General features: G+C 44.2%; 1 protein-coding gene across 2 annotated transcripts in view; it reads left to right on the top strand.

Annotated features, from left to right (window-relative positions):
- Positions 1 to 7,305, top strand: part of Anxa3 (annexin A3) — a 56,537-nt gene extending 49,232 nt beyond the window's left edge. For both annotated transcript variants that reach the window (XM_021162527.3, XM_029477951.2), the window contains exon 13: positions 6,831 to 7,305. In XM_021162527.3, the coding sequence (XP_021018186.2) occupies positions 6,831 to 6,890 (60 nt within the window). In that variant the 3' untranslated portion in view covers positions 6,891 to 7,305. The remainder of the gene's footprint in view (positions 1 to 6,830) is intronic.
- The last annotated feature ends 17,705 nt before the right edge of the window (positions 7,306 to 25,010 follow it).

The raw sequence follows: 25,010 nt of genomic DNA on the forward strand, positions 1-25,010 counted from the left end.
CTTTAGAACACAGATAGGCTGACTCACATTTCTCTCTCCTTGTTATTGTGCTTTCTGAGTTTAAAATAGTTCTAACAAAACATCCCTTAAAGGTGGGAGCTGGGGACTGAAGAGATGACTCTGTGGTGCCTAAGGACCTGGATTTGGTCCCTAGCGTCCACATAGCAGCTCACAACCATCTCTAACTCTAATTCCAGAGAATCTGACAGCTTTTTCTGGCATCTGTGGGTACCGCATGGACATGGTGCACAAATATGTATAGGCAGAACATGCATTCATATGAAATTAGAAAGAAATACATCTTTAAAAAAATTGTTAAAAATGGTAACTGTTTTCCAGTTCTTAAATACTAAGAATGTAATAGTAAGCCATCTTTTAAAAGGTTTATTGGGCATACAATTTTCTTTTGGGAAAAAAAACAGCACATGTAAGTTGATTGTCTATTGTTTGTGCTGCAGAAATAATTTTAAACAATTATTTCAGCATTGTGGCAAAGTAAGAAGTAAGGAAGGAAAAAATAAGGAAAGAAAATTACATGTTTCACATTTTCCTTTAGTGACACCAGCATGTAGATCAGTAGTAAGCATTTACCTGGCATGTGCAAGGCTATGAGATTAATCTCCACCACAGCAATTATAAAATAATAATAATGATAATAATAATAATAATAGAAGGAGGAGGAGGAAGAGGAGGAAGCCCTGTTTTGTACACTATAGATGATGGGTTCTGTATCTTCAGTTCTTATCTTTACAGTATGAAAAAGGCTTCTCATTTTTCGTGACTGTATTATTATTCCATTTTTATTTCAATAACACTAACAGATATTTACAGTCCCTAGCTATTCAAAATAGTGCTACAGTGTGCATACCTGTATTCATGAGGTGCAACTGTTGGGGGTGATGGGTAAATGGCTGAGATAGATAAAACATATTTTTAAATTTTTGGAAAGATGGCCACTTGGCTCTCCTTCCTGTGTTTTCCTCAGAACCTCAAAGTTATCTCTACTCATAGACAACTCTTTTGCATTTTTATAGTCCAACAGGTGCATGTTAGGACTGAATGTATTTCACATTTTTAAGTGCCATTTTTATTTCCTTTTTTTCTGTGCTTTCTGTTTCTGTGTTTTGGATCCATTCTTCTTTTGGATTTCTATTGCTTTCTGTTAACGTCTAAGGTCTCTTTGTACATTAGGCAGATTAGCTTTTTTTTTTTAATCTCATTATAAATATTTTCTTGTTACTTTTTGCCTCCACTTTCCCAAGCAAAACTTTTATTTGCTATGTAACTGAATTTATCAATCCTTGTAGTTTCTTGTTTTTTTTTTTAATGTCCTGTTGTTTCTGCCATTCTGCTAAGAATATTTCTAAAATGTCTGATACTCCTTCCTTTCTGCTTAACAGCGAACCCATGGTCACTGTTCCCAAGTCTCAGAAAAAAAAAATATATATATATATAATTATTAAGAAAGTAAAACTGATAAAATTGATAGAATTGTTCAGAAAAAGTCTTCTATACCATAAAAATTCTGGTTCAATGTCCTAACTGAAACAGAACTATTCCAGCTAGCTAATAAATGCTAAGGAACTAGCCCAGGTCTCCCTCGTAGTATTCTGTGGGTTCTGTTTTATTGTTTTGTTTTGCCTTCTTTTGTTTTCCCTTAACCCTTAGATGTCACACAAAGGTCCCTGTTAATTTAGAGAATTCATCCAGTCTGGTTCCCTGAATCAGTCTGGGCACTGAGGTTGAGTGAACTACCCAGCCATCCTAGTCACCCAGTGTAGAGTCTGGCTCCACAAGAGCCCCACAGGCTGCATGACTTATTTACCTCAGAGTTCTTAGGTGCTTTACAAGCTTTCTCAGGAAAATCAGCTTTGAGGCCCAGGCTGGTGCCTTCTGAGAACCTGTGCCCAGAAGAATTAGGACAAAGAGGATAGCAGCTCGGAGGGAAGCGTTGAGAGTCTCAAGCTGAAAGCACACACCCCAGGCCAGCTGTGGGACCACTGTATACTGTACAGATCCGGATTCTTGGCAGCTCTACTCCAGCACCTAGCCCTGGTACCAGAGGAATTGATGCTGAGCCTTGGCAACTGGGAATGTCTGGCCTAGGCCATGTTCCTGTGCCACACTGAGTAGCTGGGGTCTTTCCTTCTACCCACAGTGTAGACCTACCCACACTAGACACCTTTAATCAGCACACACATTGGCCTGGGGGATCGCTAACTGTCTTAGAAGTGTTCCAGCCTCAGAGACCACGGATGATTTATTTTTTGTTTTAAAGGAATGAATACATGTATTCACTTCAGACAGTCAGCTAGATTTGCTCACCAAATTCCTTTGGGCTTTTAAAAAACCAGAGTTTTTGTTTTCTGCTAAACTTTGACTGAGAAAGCTGCATGGGTCAGTCAAAATCATAACTGATCCAAAAGAGCAACAGGCTCTACTTAGGGCTTAGCATGGATTTTGTCAGTTCTATATAAATTGATCCTGATGCATTACAATAGTTTCAGTCATCATAGGAAGATGCAATAACATTAACCACATTGTACTTGCCGAGGCAGAAAAGCAGACTCATACATTTTATAACAATTGTCAGTAACAAGGTTGACACACCAGGAGGGCTTCTGGTTCACCCTCAGCAAACCAGAAAATTAGATTAAGTTGTGGCGCTCTGTCCCCACCCCCCAACCCAGCATGATGGAGACTTACTGTAGTAAGAGACACTTAAAACTATTTGTAGCTTGATAAAGAGAAAAATCCACCACTGAAGAGTCTGGTTTGAGAAGTGAAATAATACAGATTCTGTCCCTTCTCCCGCCTCCATGTGTTGTCAGGTAATCTCATTCATGATTTCCTGGCTGGCCAGGGGGATATTTTAAAGATGGTTGTCCTTGAAACTCGGGAGTCAGAACATGGAAACGCTGCATACATTCCGCTCTTGGTCTCTGTCATCCTCTGCTTTCCTCTATTATTCAGACATCTAACTTCTGTTCAGTCCTCTCATGGATGATAACTGGTGAGGTGAAGGAAAGGGGTAGTGTAAGTAAAAAAAAAAAAAAAAGAAGAAATCCTCCTTCCTCACAAGATGATCCAGGTGTAGTGACACGTGCTTATAACATCCATAGTCCGGGAGTGGCTGAAGCAGGAGGATCTTTAGTTTGAGACCAGCCTGTATTGTATAGTTGAGACTCTGTCTAAAAAAATACATTAATGGAAATTTAGATGAGAACAAATGTTTTGTTAACTTCCCTAGTCAGTAATAGAAAGCGTGATATAAGGGCAATAGAGTAACTACTCTGAGAATCTGAGTAATCTTATAGTCTAGAACACAGAAGGCTCCAGATGAAGGCCTAAAGAAAGGCATTGACATAGATGGCAATTGGATCAGCATCATCTAGCCAAGTCCTAAATGTGAGTATGGGAGACAGGAATATAGGAACTGACAAAAAAGACATTTGAGGGTTGGAAAGGAACGTTTTTTAGAGCAATGGGTCCTGAGTCTGCCTATCAGGTCAACAACAAGAACTAGGCACCTCCTCTGGAATTCTGCTGGTCAGCAGGGTCCTAAGATGCATCTTAGAAAGAGAATCATGGTAAGAGGCTGGAGGAAAATGAACCTAAAGTCAATTGCTTAACTAGAAAAGCTACTTCAGGGAATACTCAAGTATAACATAGTGAAATGAATTCACCCAGAGTCCCACAGTTGGGAGTTAGTGCTGTATTCATCTAAGCACAGATATTTACTAAGGGACTGCTGTGTCAGACTCAGAGCTAACGATGTGAAGAGGAATAAGGTTTTTGCTCCTATGACATTACAAATATGTATTAAAAATCACTACTTTCATGTGAGGGAAAGAGACATGGTACTAAAATATAATATAACAGGAGGACTTGACTGACAAGAAAGGCTTCTATGGGAAAAGATAATTTTAATCTGGAAAGTTCAGTAGGCATTAGCAAGGAGATGGTTGTGCCTGTATGTATGGAGCTAGCCAAGCATTCTAAAGAAAGAACGCGGGATAGATGAATTTGTAAAGATCTTGGGACAGAAGAAACTGTAAATACAGGGTAAAGAGGCCAGGACATGCAGGACTTCTCTGGTACCATTGAAATAGTCCTGTCTTTAGCACAGGAATTGTGGAGTCAATAGAATGGTAGACAAAAGGATGTCTCAGTCATTTAAAACAATTCTGGTGACTGTGAAGAGTGACTTAAGAAGGGATTAAGAGAGACATGGGGTGATGAGTGTGTGTGTGTGTGTGTGTGTGTGTGTGTGTGTGTGTGTGTGTGGCGGGGTGGGGGGTTGACACAGACAAACTGGAGTAGGTCTGACTTGGATGGGAGACCACGACACAGCTTATCTGGAAGCTCAATAGAGAGGGACCTAGGATTTGGTAAGAGAATCGAGAAAAAAGTGTGAAGGATGACACCCAGGATTCTATCTTAGGAAAGAGCAAGAAGTGCTATTTTCTACAAGACGGTCAGAGAAGAGGGTGTTGTCCTTGGGGAAGTGTGAGGAAATTCCTGGTCTTTCATGTCTTGAGTTTGAGATATGCTAGGAGGCAGTACTTGAAGAGGTCAGCACAATGGCTGCTAGTGTGGGTCCACTGTAAGTCAGTGTCCCAGGTGCCTTCTGTTGCTGGCTGATGAAAACAACATCAGGAATCAGGCATGGTGGCACATGCCTTTAATTCCTGCATCAAAAGCAGAGGCAAGCAGATCTCTATGAGTATGAAGCAAGCCTCATCTACGTAGTAAGTTCTAGGCCACCGAGAGCTACACACTGAGACTCTTGCTTTCTAAAATAAGTAAGCAAATGAATAAACAACTCACTAACTAACTCACTTAAGGGATAAAGAGTTCACCTTTGGCTTATAGTTCAAGAGGGAAAGAATCCATAATAGCATAGAAGGGCCTGGCTACAGGCAGTTGGAGCATGGGAGCAGGTGCAAGAAGCTGGCTGAACAGAGTCATCTGCACTCAGAAAACACATGGGCCCATGGCTAGAAAAAAACCTTAACTAAACCAATAGCCTACCACCCTGTTGTGGATTGCCTTATTTTTTGATGCTAATTCTAGTTCCCTAAGAAGGGCTGCCCCCAACAATCACCACACTCAGGTGATTTCATGTGAACCTTCTCCCCATTTTAACTGGTCAAATAAAGTCTAGAGCCTGCGATTGGGCAGTGGAAGGGAAAGGGGAAGGTGGAAGTGTTAGAGAAGGAGAGAGAGGAAGGAGGAAAAGAGAGACGATGGAGGGAAGGAGAGAGGGGAAGATTGAAGAAGAGGAGGTGGAAGATGGAGCAGAATCACGTGGGCTGGAGGAGCCGCAAGTAGCAAGGGGTCTCCTAGCTGGGGAATAGAGTAGTGTAGTGATAGATCTGCCCAATCTAGATGTGCAGCTTATAAATATTATAACTGAGTTGTGTGTTCTTTGCTCAGGCATATTGGGGTTGGAGATTTACCAATACAAATATGGCTGGTATTAAATATTAAGGCTGTCTGGTGTTTCCCATTTATGAGGATTTAGGTGGGCAAGAGGGAGGGCGAAACCGTGGAGTGGTCATTGGCAGTAGTGGTTGTAGCAGACCACTGGGGCCATCTGTCTGTGGAACCAGAACTGTAGCTCCAGGCGTTCTCAGGAAGGACAGGTTGCAGGGCTTAGCAAGCCAGCCTCAGGAACCAGGGTGAGATGTGGAACAGGCAGGATGGAAGTGGAGCCCGTTGGGGCAGAGCTAAGTATGCCACCCAAGCTTGAGATATCCAAGACCAGGAATTTCCTCACACTTCCCCACGGACAACACCCTCTTCTCTGACCCTCTTGTAGAAAATGGCTCTTCTTGCTCTTTCCCAAGATAGAATCCTGGGTGATAAAATCTCGGAGCTAAGTCATGAGGGGCTGTGGCACCGGGCAAGGAGACCAGGCAAAGGGAAGCTTGTAGAAAGAGTGCCACAGGTATGCACTAATCCCTCAGCTGACATGATTGTTTCTCAAAGCACCTTTCTCTGCTGGCTGGGGGAGGGGGAAGGGGTGGGAGTACTACAGCTCCTCTAAGAACTGGAAATGACTCAGTCTTTGTAGCTTGGCTTGTCTGAGAGGCACTGTTGGTTTTTATTGCTTCCTCTGGCAAGGAAGGGTCTAGTGAATTTGGTCAGTTTCAGGGACTTCCTGGAACTATTTTAAGTTGTTTACTTCCCTGCTTAGGGAGCTTCCTGCAGGATGGAATGTTTGAATCTCCCAGGAGACTGACACAGTAGGAGTGAGGGGTGAAATCACCTGAGTGTGGCTCTCTGATTTGAGGGTTCCTTTCTTAGCTTCTGTAATTGTTACATGAAGATTAGCAGAGTTCATACTCTGCTGCATATATGTTTTATAAGGGTTACAATAGTTAAACTTTTCATTTAAGCATTTTATATTGAAAATTCAGGGTTTCACACATGCTAAACACACTATAGGCCATTGAGTGACACCTCCAGTTGCCACATGGTGTTTACATTGTAAATAGAAGTGTCAGTTAACGTTATTTCTTATTAAGCTACAGATATTAGAGTTTCTGTTAGCAGCTAATATGGAATATCATGTCATTGCTGAAATCTTTCCAGTTGCACTACTCCAGCAGGATTTGAACATTATGAACTGCAGAGAACATGCTAGGCTGGGGCACAGCTGTCCTCAAGAATGAAAGAAAGATGGCACAGCAGGTGTGCTGTACTGAAGGATGCAGCTCAAACGTTGTCTTATACCCAAGTGACTCCCCTAGCCCTGTAGGGTCTGATCCTCCTGTAATCCCCTCCTTATTTATGCTGTGTTTAATCTTCCCTGTCCTTTGCAGTCAGATACTTCTGGAGACTATAGAACTGTGCTCTTGAAGATCTGTGGAGAAGATGATTGAAGAAGATGGCTCCGATTGGCTGCCTGCCCTGATGGTGGACCACCTCAAAATCTCGGCTCACTGCTTTCATACAGCACTCTAAAGTTCAAGCAAATGCAAGACAGAACCTGTCTGCCTGATAGGCATTGGCATCATTCAGTGCAACGGCAAAAATGAACTTCATTTTATTTTAGACCATCTCATTCACGATAAGGGAAATTCAATCTAGAATTAAAGACCTACTAATGATTTTCTGTTTGGCTTAGGAAGTTGGAATCTGTGTAGTTCAAAACCATTAAACATAAATCAGGATACTAAAGATGGCTGCCTTTGCTAAATGTAATTTGTGTATTTGTTTTCAGTATCTACTAATACTGTATGTTGCCTGGTGCCAACAAATATTTCAAAATACATTTGTTGTAAATGCTCTGGGTGCTTCTGTTACTTGATTAGTGTGGTCTTAAAAAGCTAGTCATGAAATGCCATGGTGCTGCTCACCTACAAGCCCAACACTTAGGAGGTGGAGACCGAAGGATCAATAGTTTGAGCCATCCTTGTGTAGGTGCAGGAGATATAAACAAGTCCATTAACAGTTTATTGTGGTTGAGGCTTGGACTCAGAGAAGGAGAATGGTGTCTGGTGAATTTGTGTTAGGGAAATGAGGTAGTGCTGTTCTTATTGATGTTCAGCAGGTGCTAGAATCTGGCAGAGAAAAAAAAACCAACAGAAGGATTGCTGGCAGGTACTTCCACTATTCCACAGGATTTCTGTCTGCCAGGAAGAGCCACTTCTGTATCTCTCCTTCCTCTGGCGGATGAGGCATTAGGCTGATTGTTAACATGTACCCATGGTGCAAGCTAACCCCCAGACTTCCCCAGTTCGTTCCAGGCTGCTCAGTTCAGAGGGTTCCCTTTCCCACCCGCAACTACTGTTTTTCTGCCTAACCCATAAAAGGTTTTCCTGCTCCTGCTCCTCCTGCTCCTGCTCCTGCTCCTGCTCCTGCTCCTGCTCCTGCTCCTGCTCCTGCTCCTGCTCCTGCTCCTCCTGCTCCTGCTCCTCCTGCTGCTCCTGCTGCTGCTCCTGCTCCTCCTGCTCCTGCTCCTCCTGCTGCTCCTGCTGCTGCTCCTCCTGCTGCTCCTCCTGCTCCTCCTGCTCCTGCTCCTCCCACTCCTGCTTCTGCTCCTCCTCCTGCTCCTGCTCCTCCTGCTCCTGCTCCTCCTGCTCCTGCTCCTCCTGCTCCTCCTGCTCCTCCTGCTGCTCCTGCTGCTGCACCTCCTGTTCCTCCTGCTCCTGCTCCTCCTGCTCCTCCTGCTCCTCCTGCTCCTCCTGCTCCTCCTGCTCCTCCTGCCCCTGCCCCTGCCCCTGCCCTTTCTCCTGCTCCTGCTCCTGCTCCTCCTGCCCCTGCCCCTGCCCTTTCTCCTGCTCCTGCTCCTCCTGCTCCTCCTACTCCTGCTCCTGCTCCTCCTGCTCCTGCTCCTACTCCTGCTCCTGCTCCCTCTCCTCTCTCCATTCCCAAGAGCAGTAGCCCTGGCCTTTGACAGTCTGCCCTTCTCCTCTCTGCCCCAGAGACTATTGCCCCAGAGACCATGGCTATTTTGGAAGTTTCCAAAGGCTCTGGATATTCTCTCTCTCATATCTACAAAAGTATATTTTAAAAAATCTATAAAAACTTTCCACCCATGGATCAGTCAGTTTGTCAGCTCTCTGTGCCTTTGCTTACATGCCCCCACCCCCACCCCAGATTTCAGCACACAATCAAGAAACCACTGAGATGATCACTCCACGAATGGGGAGGTTTTTATTAACACTAAAAGAGAGAGAACAGTCAGAAGCACCTGTAAGAGTCCAGAGCAGAGAGAATAAGAGGAAGGACTGACCATGGCCAGAGCTAGAGAAGTGGGCATGGAAAAATAGTGTGGGTTACAAAGAGCACAAGTAGCCTAGGGGAAGGAGTCTGTGAACTGAAGCAGCCTGGCTGTTCAGAGCAGAGGAGGAGGTTTGAAGGGCCAAGACGCTGGTGTGAGCTTTGAAATGCATAACAGGTACAAGTGAATAGGGACCAAAAGGAGCCTCAAGGCAAATGTGGGCTTTTGATATGTAACCAGAGGTATAAGCCAAGGGAAGTGGCCCTTTCTGACAGGCTCCTGAGGAATGCTTGGCCCTTACACCCACAATAAAGAGACACAAGATCACCTGCCTCTGCACTTTACCTAACTGCTAGTGCAGTTAGAGCTCCCCTTCCCACCTTTTCAAGCATAGATGCTTCTGGCCTTTGAGAAGGGCAAACAGAGAGGGCACCAGAATATTGCAATTCCCCTTTTCATGGTGGCACTCCCTTCCCCCTAACATCCCCCTACCCCCCTCCAGGGGGTTACCAGCAGATGCCAGCTTTGGGGACAGACAAAAAACAACATACCTTAGCCTCCCTGTCACCGAGGCTAACACTCTCCCTGATAGATAACCAACATTTTTCCAGTGCAGATGGCTCCTGTCCTTGAAGGGAACAAGGACTAAACATCCTTGAAATGATAAGAGGCCTGCGCTTGGACCAAGACACAAGGGCAATTAAGTGTTCCCAGACAGCTGTGACCACTTTGTAAAAATATACTAGCTCCTGATAGCACCATATAGTTACTTCCCAGGTCAGAGCTACACGGTTCTGCCCTGCTGTCTGAACAAATGTTACCAGGTTTGAAGGATGGTTTTTCCCTTGTCACCTCCTCAGTCATGTAACCCCAAAGTTTGGGGATTCCCGGCATATATATGTATGTATACACACACACACACACACACACACACACCAAGCCCCTGGTTTGGCCATTGCATCCCTAACCTGTACAGTGGGAAAGTCTTTCTATCCGGGTCTGACTTATAAAATAAAGACTCCCTTTGTTTTTACATTGGACTTGCAATTCCTGGCGTTCTCCGGGGGTTCCCAAGAACTGGGCATAACAACAAGATTGTTTTATAATGAAATGAAATATTTAAAAGTGTGTTCATGGGTATGGAGAGATGGTTTAGCAGTTAAGGGTGCTTCTTGCTCATCCAGTGAACCTGAACTAAAGTCCTAGCACCCATATTAGGTGGCCCATCAATCTGGGTTCCCAAGCCAAATGCAGGGTGGTAGAACACTGCCTATACCCCCAGACAGCTCCGAGAGAGCACAGCAGGAATAGGACTGCTCCCTACCCAAATCAGGAGTTGGGCCTACTCAACTCCATAGAGACAAAGGCCACTTCATAATAATGCCAGTTAAACTTCTAGAGAACTGGCTTCTGAGAAATTATGTGAAGGGCAGTCTGCTAATCTTGCTGATAAGATTGGAAGGTTCCACCCTTCTGCAACACTTCCTCCCTTGTCCTTCCTGCCCTCTTCCCCCTCAAGCTATATAACCTGGCCCCTCTATTTCAATAGACAAGCTGTCCTCTGAAATAGTGTCCCTGGTGGTTTATACCCACCATACTCACTGCTGCCTGAGACCCTGTTCCTGAACGCCTCCAAATCCTGAGACTGCCAGTGCACAAAAGCTGATGGGGGCAAGAGACCTACATCTGGTGCCCGAACAGGAACACTCCAGGATGTGTGGAAGAGAGTGAGTACCCTCCCTATCCCCCTCCCCTCAGCGGCTTCCGCATCTTGCTTCGCCATCCTACCTTGAGGATCTGCTTCCTTCCTCCTCTGCTTTGATTTGACCCACCTTGAAGTACCAATTTTGAAGTGAAAACTATCATTGTTTGACTGGGTCTACCCACGCTCACCCCTGAATTGACTGAAGGCTCTTAGTCCTCTGGTCGGACCCTGACAACCCTTCGGGGGCAGCAAAAATCACCCCTCTAAAGCTCTGAAAGCTGGTGATGCAACAACCAGTTAAAAGTCTTTAGGATAGTGGGCAGTTTTCTTAAATGTGTGGGTAGGCTAACACCCCAGTTTCAGTGGAATCCCCTGGAACTCTTGCAGTTTGGAGAATGTCCTCATTTGACTGAGCACTTCCATTCTTTTCTGTCTTGGGAAATTCTGCTTCTCACCAGAAGGAATCCCTTCTGTAACATCTTCACAGGAGCACAGCAGGTTTGCCCAACCTCTAGGGAATTTTGATCAAGTATGCCTTTGTGTCCATCAGGCCTGGGATCACATAACCTCCCCTCCCCCAACTTCCACATCCCAAAATGGAGATTTCTTGCTTCTCTTCCTCCAGCAAAACCCCAAGGAACCCTTCTCTGACTTTGCTCTTCAAACAAAAAAATGAGCCTAGGACACAAAATTCCTGATCCCTGTGGCTAGAGAAACCATCGTTAAAGGCATGGCCTTGGAACACTGGCTAGCTTGTTAGGAGTTGAAAAATGAACATTGTGATAAATGGATAGTTACCACTCAAGACATTAGGATGGTTTCTCATAAAGTTACTCCCTTCACCCAGGCCTCTGAGGTGACCTTTAAAACAAAAGGAAAAAAGTTTTAAATTTGGAAAGGCGGGACTCTGGAAGGACAAATGTTCTAACTCTGGCTCATCTAAGGGCTTGGAAGCCACCCTTCCTAAAACCAAGTGTCCCTGATGCTGTAAAGGATTCCACTGGGGACTGGAGAGATGGCTCAGTGGTTAAGAGCACTGACTGCTCTTCCAGAGGTTCTGAGTTCAATTCCCAGCAACCACATGGTAACTCACAACCATCTGTAATGGGATCCAGTGCCCTCTTCTGGTGTGTGTACTCATATAAATAAAATAAGTAAATCTTTTTTTTTTTTTTACAAAGAATTCCATTGGAGAAAGAATTGTCATTCTACATATGATAAAGATGGTCAGCCCCTCAATCCTTTAAATGCCCAAAGGGGAAATCCTCGACCCCAACAATAAAAGGGAAAACCTACAAAATCTTGTGGGTCACTAACATTTTGGAAGGCTCACACCCCAAAATCAATATAAATATTGCAGAAAACCATTTAAATGCCTACTTGACACCAAGTAGCAGACAGAACTACTTTGAAGCAATCTGATGTCCCTCAGCATTGGGAACGGATCCCTGGGCACAACTAATGGGCACAAGAGGCTCCTCCCAGGCATATATCACAAAAGAGGCCTTCAAAGGGGAGGATCCAGATGGTGGTGTTGGCCTTAACAGACCTCTTATCTCAGACATGGCCACCAATGTGTTAGGGAGAGAAGCTTTAAATATGGTCCTTATCAGTAACATGGAAAGTGAATGCATCCAGATAGAGGACTATGACAAACATCCTTCCAGAGAATTCTAAGAGCCACTGTCAGATTAGACCCTGCCTCAACTGGGTCTCAGATGAGCTTGTCTGGGTTGAACAATGGCCTATACCAGGGAGAAATTAGAAGTTCTTACTCAGCTCATTAAAGAACAACTAGAATATCCATCCTTTCCTTGGCTGATGGAATTTCCCCATCTTTGCAATTAAAAAGAATTCTATGAGATGGGAGCTATTATGAGACCTTTGGGCCATCAACAAGACTATGCAGACTTGGGGATCCCCATGGAGGGGTCTTTTCCTTGTCTCTGCAATCCTGGCCAATACTCTACTATTGGCCATTGGTATTAGAGATTGTTTTCTTCTCTATCCCCGTAAATCCCAAAGATTGTCAACATTTCACATTTTCAGTTCCCCAAATTAACAACTCTGGCTCAGCTTCCTGATATGAATGGGGTAGGCACGATGTGTCTGTGCACTGGGTAAAGGTTATCCTTGTGTTATTCAAATACTGATTTCTCTGTCCCCTTTTCTTGTTTCAATCTGGCCATGGCATTGTAATACTTAAGTCAAGAATCTCCTATGTCAAGTTTGTATAAACAATGTTTATCATTTATTCTCTGTCTTGTCAATAAAAGCTGATTACCCAATGGCTGGGCAGAAGATAGAATATGGTGGAACTCCCACCAGCCAGAGAAGAGAGGGAGGGAGGGAAGGAGGGAAGGAGGGAAGGAGGAAGGAAGGAAGGGAGGGAAGGAGGGAGGGAGGGAGGGAGGGAGGGAGGGAAAGAGAGAGAAGAGTAAGACAGATTGAGCCACAAGGAGGGAGGAGAGGTGATTTTAGCTGGAGCATGAAAGGCCCTACATGAAATTATTACAGGGATTTTGGCCAGGAAGTAGCCAGATTACCTTAGAATAATGAGGTGGATCAATGACTGCCTAGGTATTTCAGTGAAGCTTGAAAATAAATCTTGGTTTCTCTGTGTCACTACTGGGGAATTAGCTAGGATAAAGAAAAAAGAACCACTGTATTAATTTATATTTACTATTTATACTAATTTACCATTTGTATTTATATTATTTATATATTTATATTAATTTATATTATATTTTTATAATCATACATTTATTAGAATAAAGATAATATTAATACAATTATATATAAATGTAGAATGTATATTAAAATTACTGTTACAGAATGAAGACTCCTCCACCAAGGGAAGGCCACCAGCCACACTATTTGCCAGGAAGTGGTTGCTGCTGCTCTGAAACCATATTTAGAAAAGGGAATACACACTTATCAATCTCCTGGTTAAACAACCGCTGTACTCACTACCACCTGAGACTCTGCTCCCCAGCTCCTCCAAATCCTGACATTTCAGGCACATAATGGCCAATTGGGAGCTGGGAACCCACACATAACTACCTGTAATTCCAGCTCCAGGAGATTATAGAAGGAACTGGCCTTTGAGGGCACCTGAATTCATGTGAATACCGCCCCACACATATGCATAATTAAAAGTAATAAAAATAGGTTTTGAAGATAAAATGAAAAGAAGCTCAGTACAGTAGTAGAACATAACCCTTAATAAATGTTATTTTAAGCCATGGTTGGGGGTTCACACTTGTACTTACAGCTACTAAATTTGTTATAAAAATGAATCAAAATTTTTCATACAATATATTTTGATTGTTTCCCTCCCTTATTTCTTCTCAAACTCCCTCACTTCCCTATGCACTCAACTTCATGGTCTTTCTATTTCTCTCTTTCATAACACAAAATCAAACCAATCCCTCCAAAATTAATTTAAAAACATGGAAATGAAAATCAAAACAAGCAAAATGCAGGAAAGAAAAAAGAAAATGCCAAAATAAAACAAAGCAAAAAGGGAAGAAAGAAAGAAGAGAAGGAGAGGGGGAGGGGGAGGGGGAGGGGGAGGGGGAGGGGGAGGGAGAGGGAGAGGGAGAGGGAGAGGGAGAGGGAGAGGGAGAGGGAGAGGGAGAGGGAGAGGGAGAGGGAGAGGGAGAGGGAGAGGGAGAGGGAGAGGGAGAGGGAGAGGGAGAGGGAGAGGGAGAGGGAGAGGGAGAGGGAGAGGGAGAGGGAGGAGAGGGAGGAGAGGGAGAGGGAGAGGGAGAGGGAGAGGGAGAGGGAGAGGGAGAGGGAGAGGGAGAGGGAGAGGGAGAGGGAGAGGGAGAGGGAGAGGGAGAGGGAGAGGGAGAGGGAGAGGGAGGAGAGGGAGGAGAGGGAGAGGGAGACTGTGCCTGGGCATGGGTCCTGCCCTATAGTCTGATTGATATACACAGTGAGACTCCATTGGAGAAAACTGACTTGCAGTTTCTTGAGTTTAGTTTCTCAGCAGGTATCAACTGTAAATAACTTCTTGGTTAGAGATGGGACTCTGTCCAATTTGTCCCATCAGTGCTAGGACACATCTGGATTGAACCTGTGCAGGTGTTGTATGTGCTGCCACAGTCTCTGTGAGTTCATATGAGTTCTGAGACTCTCACAACAGCTGGCTAGACCAGCTGGAAGCTGCTTCTGCCTCTGGTTATCCCAAGGGGATAGAGACTGCAGATACTTATGTAAACACTATGTGCCTGAGGGATAAAAGCAGGATAGAACATGGAGGGAGAGCCATGATCTTAGGATCAGGATGCTCAGATCTGGAAGACCCTGTTTTCTTGGAGTCATTCCTCACCTACAACCATTCTTCTTCCCCTTCTGCAAAGATCCCAGATTCTTGACAAGACAGGCTTGATGACAATGCCCCATCAAGTGCTTAGAAGTCTCTCACTCTGTACATTGTCTAGGTGTGATTCTATGTCAGTTATATATTTTTTACTTTAATCATAAGATAATCATACAAAGCGGCTATTATTATTAGTTTGGAGATTGAAGAAGATGATTACTTACATAGTTCTAGACATTCTTGAGTTAGTGATATTGATCCTGGGATTGTTTGGGACAGAGCCTCGGTCCTGGCAGTCATCACAAGCTAGGTTTGGGCACTTGTCCTCGATAGATCAGTTAAAGAAATAGGTAATAATGGAAAAACAGAAAAGAATTTATTCAATACAGTAACATTTGAAAGAAGAACAAAGAAAGATATTCAGTGGTGTGCAAACCCATCAATAAATGTGGCATCTGGGTTTAAATAGATGGAAAGAGGTGGGCATAAGTACGCAGTCAGGATCGAGATGTGACCATCACTAACCCCCTGTCTAGGCTCTCATCTGTCCTACAAGATGGTCTGACAAGTTGTTAGGGTCTCTTTGCCAGAGACAAGCTCCTTTTCTGGTTGGCATCTTGGGAATTGATTGTCTCCATAATTTAAAGGAAAAGTTGTCTCTCTGTAGTATATCTTCACACCTACCACACAGTTGCAAGATCTTACCTCAAAAAGAAAGAAGATTCTGCTACCTTATATCATGTTATTATAGTGTGTTAGTCACGGAGGGTGGTTTTCATTGCCTCTGATTTCCACAAGGTGGCAGGTCAACTTCAAAGCCAGATGGTTGGTTTTGTGTCCAAGTGACAAAACCTATTTTACTTGTTTAAGAGTAGTTAGACCAGATAGGAACTACGTGGAAACATGCTTTGTAGAGTGCATGTCATAGTCCAGGAGTCTTGTTGTGACTGTAAACACTTTCTCAGTGAAGATTATGTAACTCAGTTCTTTGGTGTTGATCATTCTCAGGGAAGTCTGCATTTGTATGAAGTGTGTGTGTGTGTGTGTGTGTGTGTGTGTACATATATATACATGTATATAAAATACATTTGTATGTATATATGTATATACTAGCTCAGTCGTGGACCACCTTCACTGATGAGCATCTGCAAGTCAGCTCACTGAACACTGGTTAATCCATGAAGACAGTGAAGGAGAAACCTTGCAATCTGGAAGGAGCCCTGGCCTTGTAATATGGTGAATGTTAGAAGGCAGGAGACTCTAGATCAAGAATATGCTTGGTCTGGAGATTAGGTGCTTCAAAATGGCAAATGAAGATACTGGATAGAAGGTTCTCAAAGAACCTACTCAAGCTTTTGAAGGAAATGTTTACGGTAATGTGATCCAGAATTTGCTTCTGTATATTTTCTGCTGTCCATTTTCATATTATTTGCATGCCATGTTGATAGCCTCCAATTTGTGCACCTATAATTTGTCTTGAATGCATTGGGTTTGGAATCAGATCAGTCTGGGCTCAGATCTTGGCTTTCTACTTAACTACAACAACGTGTATGTAAATCAGTATGTAGTTGGCAAATACTCCTCTCTTTGCAACCTGATACTTCAGCTACAAGTAAGTCCTTACCCAAAAGAGTTATGAATATTTAATGACATGAAGAGTATTAAAAAGTTAACTCAATAAAATTCAATTAGTGGAGAAAGACATAAAAGCATTTGCCCTGCCATACTAACCTGAGGTGGCCAGAAGAAAGATACCTAAGCAACTACCTAGGGCATCACTACCACAAATGAATGTGTGATGGAGAGATGGGAAGATGGAGCTTGTGGTGGAGAGATAGAGGAAAAAGCAAAGCCAAGGGGTTTGTATACTATGGAGAAATGTGGAACTGGAGATTGAAGATGAGGAGGCCATGGTGGTCTCCACATGGTCTCTTAGCCCAGGTCTCTGCCACAAAAGGCCATGTCTGGATTCATGATGCAGCTAGGGTCTGTGTCATTGTCTGTGGCCTGAGTTACCACCAAAGGTGAAGCTGATGTTCATGGTCTGGGATCCCATGGAAAACCATGTGGATGTCTGAGGGTGTGCTGGCATGGGGGTGAAGGGGATGACATACTGATCTGAATAGCCTGCACTATCACCTGAGGCCATGGGACATCCAGACCCAGGCTGTTGCCAGGGGCCGTGTCTGGGTCCATGGTCCTATGGCATCATGGGTCTGTGTTGATGTCCCTTGGGCATGCAAGAGCTGGCTGGCTCTATACCTTGTCTGCTGTGAGGTGGGAGTGGGTGGAAGATGTTCTCCCCTTCCTTACCTCTTGCCACCCTTGGCCCTGAGGTCCTGAGAGCAGAAGAGCTGTCTCTGCCCCTCACTGACTGTAGCACTAAGGAGTGTGGGCTCTACACCTTGCCTGAGCAGCACAGTACAGCTGACTCTGGTGGCAGGGGTGCAGATGAGCCAGCCCCAAGAACATGAGAGCAGGAGATTTGACCCTCCCCTAGCTGAATGCAGCATTAAGAGAGCTAGCCTGGGAACTACCAGAGAGCTTAACCCGATGGTGTGGGCCTAGGAAGACTAATCAACTCAGCTACCTCCCAGGCCCAGATCCAAAACCAAATAGGGCTTTGAGTTGTCCTACCCCAACATCTACCCCATCTATGATCTGCTAGAGCATGTGAAAGGGCTTGGCCAGCAGAGGCAAAGCTAGAGCATCTCCATGACACAGGGCAATCACAGGATATCTGAGAGGGGTCCCAGTGAGGACCCAGTATTGATAGTGTAACAGAAGCCAGAAGCCTCAAACCAGACTAATGATTCATTGCCATAAACATTTGCAAGTAAAGATGTGTAGACAGAAGGATACACTGTAACACACAGTGACACACTACAGATGTTTTGGTTTTTGGTTGGTTGGTTGGTTGGTTGGTTGGTTTGATATTTTACTTTTATTTTTTATTTTCTTTAGGGAAGAGGTTACAAGGATGAAGCATGAGGGCAAAGACGTGAGTGGGATTGGGGAACATGATGTGCAAGGGGTTTCAGAAACCTTACTTAGTAGTCTGGGGACATGACGCAGTTGGTAAAGTCTTTGTGGGGAGAGCAGAAGCCCTGGAGTTTAGTTCCTAGTACTATGTAAATCAGCAGGAAGTGTTCAGCAAACAACTGAAGAAAAAAAATAAATAAAATTTATTTTTAGTCTCTCAGTAAAATATCTCTAAATATTTGGGGGAAGTCTTTGGGGAAATATCTCTTTCATAAAGGGAATCAAACACATATAGTTTCGTGATTACCGGATCGGACAACAGATTCACGCTCAAACCAGGACAGCACAGGTTTCTACTGTTGCAGATAGCTGTGTGGTTCTGGTAAGTCAGTGTAGCTGCACACTTGACCCAGTGCCTTCACCCTGTAAAGTGCTCCATAAGTGCTAGCCATTGTTCTCTGGCTCCTTTTGGAAAACTTACAATAGCTTGTACTCATTCATTTGGGGGATATGGGATGCTGTGAAGTTCTCTTGAGTTTACAATTCTGAGAGAAGATAAAAGTTGACCTCCTGGTAATTCCCCACCGGCAAGCCTTGCTTTATGAAGCACGGAAAGTACCCCAAATTTCTTTTCAAAACTACCCAGTTAGTGAGTAGACTCAGACCCTCCCACCCACTCTCTCAACATCTCCTCTAGTCCCTGAGAACCAAGTGAAATTGGTGACTTTGTGCCTAAGCCACTTTGCTGCTCTGTTGTTTCTTCTAGTTAAAGTAAGTCTTTCCTGATGACATCTTCTCCGCCATGAGTAGCCCTGCTTAGATACTATAGCCTGCATGTTCTTCCATCACCTTTTCAAAGTCAAAGAGGGAGAGTTTTAAAGAAGGGCAGTTACCCAATAGCACTAATGTTAAATGGCTGCTGTGTGTTGGGCTAATCTTGTGTGCACTGTGTCAAGGTTACCTTTGTATTTTCCAAGTGCTGATTTCTGTATGGGCAGAGATTTGAACACGGGTAGGCTTTATATTGTTATTTTTATGACTCATCACCTATCTGTGTTATGTAAACATCTTCTCCATCGCCTTCTGACTGGTTTACTAAATGATAGAGCAGCCTATAGCAAAGCAGGAGAGGAAAGGTGTAACTTCTGGGTAGAGATGGGAATTCTGGGAAAGACACACACACACACACACACACACACACACACACACACACACGGGAAGGTGCTGGAACTGAAGGAGAAGTAACTAATGAGCTGCTGGGCAGAATTTAGATCCGAATAAACGGGTTAATTAAGTTATACAAGCTAGTTGGGAAATAGCCTGAGCTAAGGCCTGAGCTATCATAAATAATAATTGTCTCTGTGCCATTACTGGGTGGCTAATGGGTCTGAGGCAGTCTGGGCAATAGCTGCAGTATGCTTGAAAAGGAAATGCCAGACTTCAACCCAAGCCAGCCAAACAATCCATCCAGACCACACTGTGCACACAGGAAAACTGGTTGTCTGCACCTCCTTCCAGTCTCTCTGGATGTGGCTCTAAGAGGGTGAAAAGAGCCACAGTCCCAAGTGGCTTTGCTGAGCCCTAGGGTTGCACTAAAACAGCTGGTGTGGTTTGCTGACACTGATCACCTGGGTGGTGGTGGAGAGAGAGCTGAAGAGGACATTGAAATCCTTCCTCCTGCAAGAAGGAGCCCCAGTGAGGAGGAGAAGAAGCAGAGAACAAAGAGTGAGGCAGTTGGTGACAATGAGCCTCAGTTAGCGACTACTTACAAAGAACAATGGCACACTGGTCTAGGTGGTCTACAGAGTCTGCCTCAGATGGCCTTCACAGATGTGCCGTGTGGAAACACCTACTTCTTTTGTGTTGTGCTATGTTAGAAAGCCAAGTCCTCATTAGAGAAACAGAGCTCACCCACTGCAAACCCTCCTGAAGCAGGTGTTCACGGAGCTCTTCATGGGAAACGTTGACTTCCGTGCTCAGCACTCCAAGCAAGCTCCTCCAGCCTTTCAGTTCTTCAATACTTACTTCGTGGTGACCATGGGTGAAGCTATGTTACTATGTGCTATGGGTTATGAAGATGAATAAAGCCACACGTTTTCTGGTTTCAAGAAATTGCTGTTCTGTGTACAGAATGTTATGTTCAAAGGGGTCTGGTTAAACAAACAAACAAACAAGCAAGCAAGCAAAACCACAAAAAACCCCTGGTCGAAAAGTCCAGTGACATGATTGCTCCATTAGGGGGAAGGTTTCTGCTTGTTTGTTTTTATTCTTCTCTCATGTAAAGCATCCCCTCCATCTCCTCCTCCTAGTCCCCAACCTCATCTCCCCTCTCCCCTAGATCACTCCTCCTCCATAAAGAGCAAGCTTCTCAGTGATACCAACCTAATGTGGCATTACAAGACTAGGTACACACCTTCATATCAATGCTGGATAATGCAACCCAGTTGGAGGAAAAAGGTTCCAAGAGCAAGCAAAAGAGTCAAGATACCCCCACTCCCATTGTTAGGAGTCCAACAAACACTCCAACCTAGACAACTGCAGCATGAGTACAGAGAACCTGCGTAGGCTCTGTGGTTGCCTCTTCAGCCTCTGGGAGCCCCTATGAACCCTGCTTAGTTGATTCTGTGGGTCTTTTTTTGTGGGATCCTTAATCCCTCTGGCTCCGATGATCTTTCTACTTCCTTTTCGGTAGGGTTCCCTAATATTTAGGTGTGGTGTTATGTCCGAGTGGCAGAGAACCCAAAGACCACCAAGGAGCCAATTCCGATGCAAACACACAAGGGCCTTCACTATGAGCTCCTGAGCAAGGACGCTCACTGTCACTGTCTCAGAGGGTCAGAATGAGAGTCTTGAGTCTAGGGGTGCGGGTATTTATTTTTTACAGCAAATTTGGGGAACTTCTACACGGGTCAGAAGTTAATATTTTAAAAACTTCACTTCTGACATAATCTGAAAAAAAAAAAGAGAAAAGAAAGAAAAAACATGGGTGAACCTGCCTGACAAACAGCATGGCTAAGTTATCTATTTTCTGTTGGATGTCTTAGATTGTCTATATGTAGCCTGACTGGCTGTTGCAAAGGGGGTGGGGGTAGCCTTAGGATGTTTGCTCAAATGGACTTCGATGCACAAAACGGAGTGCCTTATCAAAAACAGAGTTGGACTTTAGAGTGGGCATCTGCATTTGCTTCTCTCAGCTGCCAGAGGAAGTCTCTCTGACTACCCCTGGGTCACCAGGCACAGGTCTGTGAGTACACGAAATATTTTTTGTGATGATTTGAAATAAAAATGGCCCCATAGTTTATAGGGAGTGGCACTAATAGGAGGAGTGGCCTTTTTGGAGTAGGTTTGACTTTGTTGGAGAAAGTGTGTCATAGAGGGTGGACTTTGAGGTGCCAGTGTGTCTCGGTTCACTTCCTGCTTCCTGTGCATCCAGATATAGAACTCTCCAGCACCATGCCTGTCTGCATGCTGCCATGCTTCTGGCCATGATAATAATGAACTAAAGCTCTGAACTTTAAGCCAGCCCCAGTGAAGTGTTTTCCTTTATAAGAGTTGTCATGCAGACCCAAGGGTGAGAGCCAGAAGAGCCTCATCTGATGTGAGGTGGCCTGAATGCATTGGTGATGCCCTCTCTGCACACACAGCCCCACCTCCTGCAGCAGTAGGGAGAATAAGCCCTGAGGTCACGAGAGCAGGAGAGCTGTCCCAGCCCCTCACAGCCTGCAGCACTTGGGAGAGTGGGCCTCCAACCTTGACTGGGCAACACAGTGAATCTGGCTTTGGAAGTGTGAGTGTGGGTGAGCCAGCCTTGAGGGCAGGACAACAGGAGAGCTGACCCTGCCTACTGCCGATGGCAGCACTGGGTGGCTTAGCCAGAGCAGTGCTGGAGAGCTCACCTTGATGGTGTGGATAAGGGAAAGCTGGAGGGATGACCAGCTTAGCTTCCACCCAGGCCCAGATTCAGGGCTCTCAATTAGCCCACCCCAAAATCTGTATCATCTGTGCACAGTTGGCACATGTGAGAGGGCCTGTCCTGCTATTCCAAAGCTGCAGGATCTCCATGACACAGGGCAACAATAGGATGACAGGAAGGAGTCTCAGTGAAGAGCCAGTATTGATGATGGCTGGAAGCTTGAGATCTTTAACCAGACTCATTGCAATGAACATTTGCAAGTGAAAATGTGTAGACAGAGGGATATAAAGACAAAGGGATAGACTACAGGAAACACGGTGGCATACTACAGCTTCTACAATAAGATGGAGTCCAGCCTTGACTCAGGATTGGAGTTCTCAACTGGAAGCGGGGATATCTGGAAGGCACATAATAGATATAAACAGACTACATTTTTGGGTATACGCTGACAGGCAAAATTTTCAAGGCTTAAAATTTCTCTCTCTTTTTTTCACATTCTCTGCTCTCTCTCTCCCTCTCCCTTTCCCCTCCCCCCTTCTCAGCTTGAGGCTGCACACACTCTGCATTTCCTGTGCATTTTTCTTTTCTTGAACTCTCACGCTCATACACACCTCTGTGCATTCCTCTTGCACACACACACACCACATGCACTCTCCTTTCTCTCACACACACACTCTCCATACACACCTCACATTCTCCCTTCACTCATTCTTCACATGCTCTTCTCATGCTCTCTCGTCTTTCTCTTGATCCAGTCTTTTATTGATACTCCAACAGCAGGTAAAAGAAAAGACATTGTATGATCATTGCCAAATCAAATTCAAAAGAATAACTACGTCCCACACAGAAGAATTACAATTGTCCCCCAAGTTTCAAGCTTCCCTATTCCCAGGCCTATAGTCAAAGTAATAATAATTGCAAATTTATCATTGTTTAAACTTTAACTTTTGACGTATTAGACTTCAGAGCTCTGAGGTCAGCTACTTGCATTTTTTTTTTGTGAAGCTCTGATAATAAATGACATGGGCAAAGCTGCCAGGCAGTGGCCAGAAAGAATCAAGTTAACCCATAACTCAGTAGTTCCGCTAGCTTTCTGCTTCTGCACACTGCACACAATGACTGTCCTAAGAGTCCCAGTGCTTTGACTTAGTTTTACTAGTATAAAAATTTACATATTCTATACTTGCTCATTCAGAAACCACTCTCAGATATTATGCAAAACTTATAACTTTAATAGGTTTTTTTTCCTTTCATGGAGTCTCAATGTTGGCTCTATTTCATTTTCTAATAATTTCTTCAAACTTTCTTTGCAAGTCAAGCATTAATCTGGAACTGCCATTGTGCAGTCATTGCATTGTTTCCAAGATGAGAACACACAGCATGCACCTAGGCCATTAGGACTGTGCTGTGCTGTGCTGTGCTGTGCTGTGCTGTGCTGTGCTGTGCTGTGCTGTGCTGTGCTGTGCCCCATGCCTCAATTTTTAATTGTTTAAGAATCATTACATCTTTTTTTTTCTGAGGAACTGCCAAACTGGTTTCCAGAATGGTTATACCAGCTTGCAATCCCACCAACAATGGAGAAGTGTTTCTCTTTCTCCACATCTTTGCCAGAATCTGATGTCACCTGAATTTTTGATCTTAGCCATTCTGACTGGTGTGAGGTGGAATCTCAGGGTTGTTTTGATTTGCATTTCTCTGATGATTAAGGATGTTGAAAATTTTTTCAGGTGCTTCTCAGCCATTCGGTATTCCTCAGTTGAGAATTCTTTGTTTAGCTCTGTACCCCATTTTTAATAGGATTATTTGATTTTCTGGAGTCCAGCTTCTTTAGTTCTTTGTATATATTGCATATTAGTCCCCTATCAGATTTAGTACCGGAAGATCCAGCAATACCTCTCCTGGGCATATACCCAGAAGATGTTCCAACTTGTAATAAGGACACATGCTCCACTATGTTCATAGCAACCTTATTTATAATAGCCAGAAGCTGGAAAGAACCCAGATGTCCCTCAACAGAAGAATGGATACAGAAAATGCAGTACATTTACACAATGGAGTACTACTCAGCTATTAAAAACAATGAATTTATGAAATTCTTAGGCAAATGGATGGATCTGGAGGATATCATCCTGAGTGAGGTAACCCAATCACAAAAGAACATACATGATATGCACTCACTGATAAGTGGATATTAGCCGAGAAACTTAGAATACCCAAGATACAATTTGCAAAACATATGAAACTCAAGAAGAAGGAAGACCAAAGTGTGGAAGCTTTGTTCCTTCTTAGAATGGAGAGCAAAATACCCATGGAAGGAGTTACAGAAACAAAGTTCAGAGAAGAGCCTGAAGGAACGACCATCCAGATACTGCCCCACTTGGGGATCCACCCCATAAACAACCACCAAACCCAGTCACTAGGCAGTTGACAACAAGAGCCTGCTGACTGGAGTCTGATATAGCTGTCTCCTGTGAGGCTCTTCCAGTGCCTGGTAAATACAGAAGTGGATGCTCACAGTCATCCATTGGACGAAGCACAAGGTCCCCAATGAAGGAGCCAGAGAAATACCCAGTGAACTGAAGGGGTCTGAAGCTCCATAGAAGGAACATCAATATGAACTAGCCAGTATCCCCAGAGCTCCTTGGAACTATACCACCAATCAAAGAAAACACATGGTGGAACTTGTGGCTCTAGCTATATATGTAGCAGAGGATGCCCTAGTCAGTCATCAATGGGAGGAGAGGCCCTTGGTCCTGTGAAGGCTCTATTCCCCAGTATAAGGAAATGCCAGGGCCAGGAATGGGAATGGGTGGATTGGGGAGCAGAGGGAGGGAGGAGGGGATAGGGGATTTTCGGAAGGGAAACTAGAGAAGGGGATAAAATTTGAAATGTAAATAAAGAAAATATCTAATAAGAAAAGGAGAAAAAAATGAATCATTATATCAAGGAACATCTAGTTTCACAGAATTCACCAGAGCAGGAGAAAGAAGTAGGAAAGTCAGGTATAATAGAATAATTATGCACACTGAGGCCAACTGAAAAGCAGTCACACACAAATGAAATCTATACAGCTGTTGTCTAGGGCTAAGGTTAAGAGAAATGGAAACAACCATTTTTTTTTTTTTTTTACAAAGAGCTGCCTCCATCCTGGCCTACTGCAGGAAGTCTCTTATTTCAGATAGCGGGTCCCCTGGAGGGTAGTGTCTCCTGCTTCTCAGGGTCCTAGACTACATCCTTTTCTACAAGGAGTTGCTGTGGGCTTCTGAGATGTCTCCATCCCAGCCTGCTGTAGGCAGTCCCTGTCATTGTATGCTGTCCCCAGCAAGATGTCCTCTATGCTTCATTGTTT

Source organism: Mus caroli, unplaced genomic scaffold, assembly GCF_978045245.1.
Source record: "Mus caroli unplaced genomic scaffold, Mus_caroli_1 scaffold_4, whole genome shotgun sequence".
NCBI lineage: Eukaryota > Metazoa > Chordata > Mammalia > Rodentia > Muridae > Mus > Mus caroli.